The sequence below is a fragment of the Rutilus rutilus genome (assembly GCF_951802725.1).
Source record: "Rutilus rutilus genome assembly, chromosome: 21".
Taxonomy (NCBI): domain Eukaryota; kingdom Metazoa; phylum Chordata; class Actinopteri; order Cypriniformes; family Leuciscidae; genus Rutilus; species Rutilus rutilus.
Window position 1 is genome coordinate 33709639 of NC_140226.1, and position 9478 is coordinate 33719116.

Below are 9478 nucleotides of genomic sequence, written 5' to 3' on the forward strand. Positions count from 1 at the left end.
GGAAACCCAAAAGTCGACTAAACTAACCATACACTGTAGAAACACAAACCAGCCACCAGAGAGAAGCTTCAAGCTACCATTATGTTTAACTAGTCATTTGCACTTTAAAGGGTTAGTTCACCCAAAAATGAAAACTCTGTCAGTGATTACTCGCCCTCATGTTGTTCAACCCTGTAAGACCTTCGTTCATCTTCAACACAAATTAAGATATTTTTGAGTAAATCTGAGAGCTGTCTCACTTCTCCATAGGCTGCTAGGTAATCGATATCTGCCATCCCAGAAAAGTTAGTAAAGACATCGTTAAAATAGTCCAAGTGACTACAGTGGCTCAACCTTAAGTTTATCAAGTGACGAGAATACTTTCTGTGCGCAAAAAACAAACAAAAATAGTGACTTGATTCAACTCTTCATTTTCTCCTGTGTTTCTCTGAGTGAGTTCACGTAGTGTAACAGCGCAGCGCTTCTGGGTTGTACGTCAGAATGGAGGCTCGCTATTGGCCGAGGCTGGTCATGTGTGTGATGCTGGCCAATAGTGAGCCTCCGTTCTGACGTACAACCCAGAAGCGCTGCGCTGTTACACTACGTCAACTCACTCAGAGAAACACAGAACTCTTCTAAAGAAAATTAAGAGTTGAATAAAGTCGTTATTTTTGCGCACAAAAAGTATTCTCGTCGCTTGATAAACTTAAGGTTGAGCCACTGTAGTCACTTGGACTATTTTAACGATGTCTTGACTAACTTTTCTGGGATGGCAGATCTCGATTACCTAGAAGCCTATGGAGGAGTGAGACAGCTCTCAGATTTCATCAAAAATATCTTAATTTGTGTTGAAGATAAACGAAAGTCTGACGGGGTTGAACAACATGAGGGCGAGTAAAATATTTCCTCGTAATCTCCACTGCAGCATCAGCTTTTTTATCTCAGTGTCTGAAACGCTTCGATCAAGGATTCAGTCTCTCTAAGCTCCGCCTCTCTGAGAGCTGCTCTGCTCTGATTGGTCAGATGACAGAGACTGAATTACTGACGACTCGTATCAGTTCAAAATCGCTTTTTCTTTTAGGCCGTTCCAGCAGAGTTTAGGGGAAACTCCAGATTCAGAGGTAATCAAACAAATCTTTGATTCTTTATAAACTTTGTCAGCTATATGATGTGTGTGTGCGTGTATGTGTGTGTGCGTATGTGTGTGTGTGTGCGTATGTGTGTGTGTGTGTGTGTGCGTGTGTGAGTGTGTGTGCGTGTTCGTGTTAGTGAGTGTGTGTGCGTGCGTGTTTGTGTGTGTGTGAGTGTGCGTGTTCGTCATAGTGAGTGAGAGTGTGTGTGTGTGCGTGCGTGTGTGTGTGTGTGTGTGTGTGTAAAAAACAGCCTGAAGGGAAACCTATTGAGCTGTTGTGATGCTCTGTTCTCTCTTCCACTCGCATTTTGTCAATAATTTGTTCTTCCTCTCACATTTGCCTCGAGGTGATGAAACCTTCATGTTCTGTACGTTATCAAAGCAGATCAACTCCTCACACACTCCTCACACACACACACACACACACACCTCGCTTGTGCAGCCATCCCTCCTTCACGATCACCCCGTCTGTCGTCATGCTCTCCGGCCCGTCAGTCTTTCCCGATCCGAGTCCTTCGCTCCGGCCAGCGTAAACCTGTTCTCACGGTCTCCTGCGCGGAGAAGAGATGAAGATCAGACCCGTTTAAAGTAGAGCCGTCTAAACCAGATCATCCCAGAATCATGGAAACACTTTACAGACAAAAACACGCACTTAAAGCAAAAGCCTAAAGACATTTAAGCCCTGACACATGATTATATTTCTAAAACTCCACCTTGAAGAGCATAAAAATAACACACTTTTAAGTTTTAACAGTCAAAGAAATGTGTAGAAACTAGGGGTGGTGAAAAAAATCGATTATTGATTAATCGCGAGTATGTTATGGACGAGTATGAATCGATTATAAAATTTTCAAAAATCAATTTTTTATATAAAAAAAAAAAAAATTGGATGCCACGATTACATAATCGTTCAAAGCCGCGATAAAAAAATAAAATAAAAAATCCACTCTGCGTGCATTTAGAGCATGTTATGTTATGAGAGGCGAATCACAACTACTTCAGAAAACCCAGCACAATATAGGAACTACCAGGCAGTGACGTATGTGTACGCTGAAATAAAAAGTATTTCACCTCAGAAAAACGGGACGTTCCTGTCCTGTCAGCCGTTATACTGTACTCGTAGCACACTCTTCAATTGCACGCGCAAATGCGGAGGGGCGCGCCGTGTATCGCTTCACTGTATAGTGCAAAGGAAACTACGAGCATGCAACGTTGTTACGTTGTAAATTAGTAAGTCATGAAATAAAAGTAAAATACCAATAAATCACGTTACTGGTACGTCGTGTGTTAGCTGAGAAGGATTTGCATGCAGGTATGATTTTCATTCTATTCACCAGGAGCAGTTTCCATGTTTCATTAACAGTTCTTGTTAGTATTGTGTATTCACCATGGTAACTGTCGTTTCAATATTAACGCCAAAATGCCACTTTATTTTCACTTTGTGTTATTTTTTATATTTGTAAAATACTGTGGTGGCTCATACCAACATTGTATTAAAGGGTTACTTCAGGATTTAGCATTAAGCTTTGTATTAGTAGAAAACCTGTAGTATTTTCGAATTACCATGCTTTCCACCCTCATATCCCCCTGAGACAAGAGATTTATGTATTTTTTGTCTGGAAAAAATCCTCCAATGACGCAAAAATCGTCATTTTGCGTCATCGGAGGATTTTCTGGACAGAGGCTAAAGACTACAGCCTGTAGAAGGCGTTGTTCCGCATGTTTTCAGCCCGCCCATACAGGGTGGGATCTCACTCACAGAATGTACACAGTGTCAGCCGTCTTTCTCTGGAAGCTAAGCTAGCAGGCTCTTGTTCTGTGGAGAAAGCTGAATAGTAGGAGAAAGCTGAGTAAGTAACCATCCTCCTTTTCCCGGACTTGTACGGCGGGCGAGATCGTTCAAAATGTCCGGGATTCAGCTTTTGCTTTCTGCGGTCGCTATTCCTTGTTTACATGCACACCTTTCAATCTAACTGAATTCATTCTGATTGGTGAATTTGAATGTAGTGTTTACATGAACGCTAAACAAGTGATCGGTTGATGTGCGTTTTATCTTTGCTAAGAAAAATTCCCGCTCCTCCGTGAGAGATGGGAGACCCGGCGCGTCTCAGTAATCACGCCACCGGCCTCGCGCTGTTCTCCCGCGGCCGTCAGCCTCGTCCTGCTCGCCACAGTAAACATGATGAATGGCGACTGTAGAACGCAAAAGCCGAATCCCGGACATTTTGGACGATCTCTAAATCCCTAGAAAACTCATCATCACGTAGGCTAGCTTTGTTGTTTTCATCTGCGCACTCTTACCGGTAGGCGTGGCCTCCTTAGGCAGCGAAGCAAGTGCATTCTGGGAGTTGTTGTCTTTCATCCACATAAGCCAAAAATACTTTTTCTGGCTTTTCTCAGTCTAGAAAGCTCCAAATTCAAAAATTTCTTCACATTTCTTCTACTTAAATGACCTATTTTAAATACACATTCATCTTCCCAGAGGTGAAGTACCCCTTTAACAAAAGCTAATTTGGGACTTCTATTTAATATCTTTAGCTGAACACCTTGTCTTTCTTGAAGAAAATTGTCCAATTTCTACAGTATGTTGGTTCTGATCTACTTCCTAAAGGAAATAAGCCTTTCATTTATTTGTTATTGTTTAGTTCAACTTGATGAGTCACAACACAATGTGATGTATTCATTTCTGTGTTCTACAGAACATAAGCTACATACAAATAATTCTGAAGTTATAACTACACGACACAGAAAGTGCTTTGAGTTGTTACTCAATAAAAGAGTTAAGTAATTCAGCAGCTGACTTTTTTTAATACTGCAATCACTTTGTAGTGTATTTTCGTTTACTGTTGTGAACTGGAAAATCAATAATCGCTAATCGAGAATCGTTAATAATCGAAAATCGACTGTAATCGAATCGGGACTTCAATAATCGTAATCGAATCGAATCGGGAACACTTTTAGAAATATACACTAAGTTTGTGGTCAGTTTGGGATCAGAAATTAATATTTTTATTCAGCAATATGATGCAATAAATGATTAAAGGTGACAGTAAAGACATTTATAATGTTACAAATGGCCTATATTTAAAAAAAATGCTTTTTTTGTGTGTTTTCAACTTTAATAATAATAATAATAATTGAGCACCATTAACATATTAGAATGATTTGTGAAGGATCATGTGACACTGAAGACTGGAGTAATGATGCTGAAAATTCAGCTTTGATCACAGGAATAAATTACACTTCACTATATATTCACATAGAAAACAGATGATTTGGATTCTAAAAATATTTCACAATTTTAATAGTATTTTTGAACAAATAAATGCATATGCAAATATATGCTAAACTTAAAGCAATTAAGGGATTTGTCTGCTTACTGTGGTAAAACCAGCACACAAATGACTGCTTTATAAAACTTCAGCAACAACAATTAAAGGCATTAATGCTAAATAAACATTTCAATGTATATTATTAATAATATTCAGACTTCACTGCATTACTGTCACACAGTGAACGTAATCTGTCCTTTATAAAAGCTCCTTGTGACGTTCAATAAGTTGATCAGCCTTGATCAATTTATTATAACCATCCACTATCCACGACAATAAACGCTGCCGTCTGCAGGTCTCGACTGTCAGGCGTTCGTCACAGAGATAAAGAGTCGCAGTATCAGACTCACTGCAGAAGAAACCACTTCCTGTGTGACAGGAAGTCGAGTTTAAAGCCTGGCAACATCATAAATAAACACAATTGACCAGTGACTGCCTGCTTCATTTATTCAGGCAAAGGAACCAATAGGGACGCAGTAAAGGAGTCACCTGACTGGCCTAAAACCTAGTGTTGTGCATCACATACGTATGCAGCTTCCTTTCAAGATATTATATACAGCATATTATCAGGCGAACAAAAATATCTGCCCGAAAATGAATTTCCGCTTTCGGCCGAAACAGTGACGGTTAATTAGCATTTCTCCAAAAGCCGAGTTTTGACTGTAACCATCGACTTCTCATTGATAACCAACATCTTTTAGTCTTTGCTGTCTTCAGTGAATAATGAATAATAATAATATCATGAACAAAACTTCACTAAACATTATTTGTAGCGCTAGCGCACCTGTCATTCAGTAATGAGCTTTGAGTTTTGTTATTTTTGATGCGAAACAAAGCTTTCTTTCAATATGATAACGAAATACAATCAATAAAAGTGTTTTTGCTGCTCTTTAATGTGTGTGACAGATGAACCGATCATCTCTTCCTCTTTACTACTAGTTACAGCAGCAAATAAACATCAATGAACATCAGAAGGAGTGTTGAAAGATACAGAACAACTTACTGAAATCAATCATGTCTCAAGTAATGTGAACAATAATGTCACGTTTAAAGCCATTCAATGACCATCAACTCGAAAGTTAGCTAGAAAAATAACTCAGATGCAGAGAAGCATCTTGATAAATCCATGCATTACATGTTCATTATATCTTTACTTACCGGTAACTTGTCTTTATTAATTAATGCATGCAATAAATCTGTCATTAAAACAATTTACTACAGCCACTTTTATATTTCAACAACGAATTGGAGTAGAAACATTAAAAAGCTGATGCCTTATGTGCAATTTAAATATTCCCGTAAAACAATTCTGATTATTAAATACATTAGGGATGCACGATATATCGGCCACCATATCGGTATCGGCCGATTTGTGTTCATTGATAATGTTATCGTTATCGGGCCGATAAGAAAATCTGGCCGATATATTAAAGCTGATTAATAATGTATTATTTCTGAGACGCTTTAGATGCGCACTGTTCAACATCATGCTTTTAAATTGCTTGAAATATGATTGAAATCACTTCAAAAAAGTAAAATACAGTTCAGTGCGAGTCTGTCATATCGAATGCATGAAATTATGATAAGAATTAAGAACATTATAATTGTGCACTTGTGACATGGATTTTAATGGTGAGACTTTTATTTTTGTATCAGGCTCTTAAAAATTATATGAAAATTTGGATTTAGATTTATCGGCCAATATATCGGTTATCGGCTTTAAAATATATAAAGAATTATCGGTTATCGTATCGGCCAAAATGTTCATATCGGTGCATCCCTAGAATACATTAAACTGTAATATAAGTATTTGGTTCATAAAATAAAGACAGAAGGAAGTAGGTTGTGGCCACGAGCTGCAAACCCATGTGCTTTTCAACAAGACCAGAGTGTTTCCACTGCAGCGGTACACACACACACACACACACAGTCGTGAGGATGGCATACAGCCAGAACCGGCCGTCTGAATGAACCCAATAACCTGCTGAGGGGTCACATGATCTGCGGGGCCCGAGGCCCTTCATCTCTCAGGCTCCGCCCCGTTTCAAGTCATTCACAATTCCAGAACTGTTAGTAAGATCAGGCCCTATTCAATGCAAATGAGAGGCATGTGGTCAAGCAGTTATGAAAATCCAGCTTTTAATGTTGTTTCTATGTCTATGTGGTGTTTTTAATGTGCTTTAAGACAAAGCATGTGTGAATTCATAAGTCGACACCATTGCTGAGTAGTGAACCAAAGACAGTCTCAAAAACACACTTTGAAATCGCTGGTGTTTCTGACGTCACAAACTACCTTGTAACCAATCAGATCAACGTGTGATCGTCAACCAGTGGATCTCTGAGCTGAGTGAGTGAGTGGAGGAGGGGCTCATTTGCATATTCATAGAACCGCGCATACTAAATGAGGCGAGGGTGTCGAGTTACATTCAAGATATTTTGAGGCATGAAGACATTTTTTTCAAAGGAAAAACGTTTAAATGTATCATTGAGATGATCAAAGGATACAATGATTGACTAAAGCACAGAAGCAGCTCTGCAACTGCAAACCACTTGAGCTTGTGTCCCGAGTTTAATATTTAGTTTTAGGGGTTTTGCTGACGTCTTGTTCTGTCTAGTTCACAGGATCTGGAGTAGAAGTGCAATCTCTCCAATCACACTAAAACACGGAGGCAAGGACAGTCATATGATGCGAGTCTAAACCCAGGCGATTGGCGACCACTAACGCACAATACGCTCGACTGTGTCTGAGTTTCTGCATTCTTCACATTCTGCGTGTTACTGGTGGCAGATCTGCGTCAGCGGGACCCGAAGGAACTCAGAGTTGTCCCGCAGAAGAATGTTAAACATTCCTCCAGCATCTTCATCCCTCATACGCCCACACATCACACATCAGAGGACAGACAGTCCAGTCTAGCGTTCGCATGAGGTCTAGGCCTCAATTTCACGTGCTGTATATGTTGTATGTGCCTAAATAGTGTACTTTTTAAAGTTGAAAGTGAAGGAAAAGTGCAAAGAATCCTCATGAAGCTCAAAAATGAAGAGTTTTCATTTGTGTCTCATCATTTCCAAATTCCAATACTTTCATTTGTGTGATTTTATAGCTTAAGTTTAGAGATGCACGATATTGGTATCGGCCGATATACGTTCGTTTATTATGTTATCGTTATCAGCCCGATAAGAAAATCTAGCCGATATATTAAAGCTGATAAATAATGGAGTATTTCCTTCAGCTGAGACGCTTCAGATGTTCAACATGATGGTTTTGAATTGCTTGAAATATTATTGAAATTACTTCAAAAAAGGAAAATACAGTTCAGTGCAACATGTGCAGCGCAAGTCTGTCATATCGGCTACATAACATTATAATGAGAATATTATAATTGTGTGTTTTTGTCATTACTTGTTTTTGTAATCAGGCTCTCAAAAATTAAGTAAAAATTTGGATTAAGGTTTATAGGCCAATATATAGTTTATCGTCTTTCAAATATAACAAATTGTTGGTTATCGGTATCGGACAAAAATTTTATGTTGGTGCATCCCTACTTAAGTTCATTATAATTCTAAAATGTGAAAAGCATGAAGAAAGTAGAATGAGTAATTCGAGTGGTATTTAATAACCTATCATCATCATACACAATCCAGAATCAAAGACTAAACAAGCCTGAAGTCACAAATCAGTGTTTACAGTGAATGATCCACTCATTTCCGTGACAACTTCTTCTGCTTGAGTAGGTCACGTGACTTTTTGACAGTCCATCGAGCAACTTCTGACAGATATACTTTAATGAGAATATACATGTTGATACCCCTGTACTGTGGCGGTACTTTGATATTAAATGGCAGACGATTTCATCAAATTTTTCCATTGTTCATTTACATATCAAAAACAACATGATACTTGTTTGTTACTGTAAACACTGTACGGGCTCTTACAGACACAAACACAATCACCTGAGATTACACTGATAAATTATTAACAGGAAGACAGAGACACAGACACACAGTCTGTTCAGCACATGTCGCTTGTAAACACAGCAGGACTGTCACGTAGAGACATTGGAATTTATGGAGAATAAAGAGAAACATAGTAACGGTCGAATTTTAGTAACATTCGAATTTTTTTGAAACATTGTAACATTGTAACGGCTGGGCCTGGGCGTGCACGCGCTTAAAGTGACACAAAGTAACAACTGACAGATGAATAATGAAGGCATTAACGAATAAAAACTAGAGGTTACAGTTTTAACCAGCAGCTTAACCTGTACTTTCATTCACCCCGCGTGGAGTCGTTTATTTTTAGAGTTAAAGTGTTTTATTTTAGGCCTCTGAAGAGAGAAATAACCGCATCCTATTCAGAGCTTCACTGTCCGATAATAACTCACATCGTTAAAGTGAATGAGAGAGACTTTACCGAGAGTGATCTCACTGAGAGCTCCGGCGCATCGCTCGCTGCTTCGGCTGATACTTTAATCCCACAGAAAACAGGTAAAAGTGTTTAGATGAGCACGAGCGTGTCCTCTCCTCCTCCTCCCCACAGCGCGAGACTCCAGAGAGACTTCCCTGAGAGCCGCGCGCTGGGTCCTAGAGCCCGCCGACTCAACATAACACCACTGCACTACAACATTACAACACTACAACACCTCAACACTACAACACTACACTACAACACCTCATCACTACTACACTACACTTCAACACTATAACACTACACTGCAACACTAACAATACTACACTACAACACTACACTACAACACTACACCACAACACTACACCACACCACAACACTACACTACAACACCTCATCACTACTACACTACACTACACTACAACACTATAACACTACACTGCAACACTAACAATACTACACTACAACACTACACTACAACACTACACCACAACACTACACCACACCACAACACTACACTACAACACCTCATCACTACTACACTACACTACACTACAACACTATAACACTACACTGCAACACTAACAATACTACACTACAACACTACACTACAACACTACACCACAACAC

The 9478-nt window shown here is 39.2% G+C and overlaps 1 protein-coding gene across 1 annotated transcript in view; it reads right to left on the reverse strand.

Annotated features, from left to right (window-relative positions):
- akt1 (v-akt murine thymoma viral oncogene homolog 1) overlaps window positions 1-8993 on the reverse strand; it is a 64318-nt gene extending 55325 nt beyond the window's left edge. The window contains exons 1-2 of the mRNA XM_084393612.1: window positions 8855-8993; window positions 1541-1662 (exon numbers count right to left, since the gene is read on the reverse strand). Coding sequence (XP_084249738.1) covers window positions 1541-1589 — 49 coding nt within the window. The 5' untranslated portion in view covers window positions 1590-1662; window positions 8855-8993. The remainder of the gene's footprint in view (window positions 1-1540; window positions 1663-8854) is intronic.
- Window positions 8994-9478: the final 485 nt, after the last annotated feature.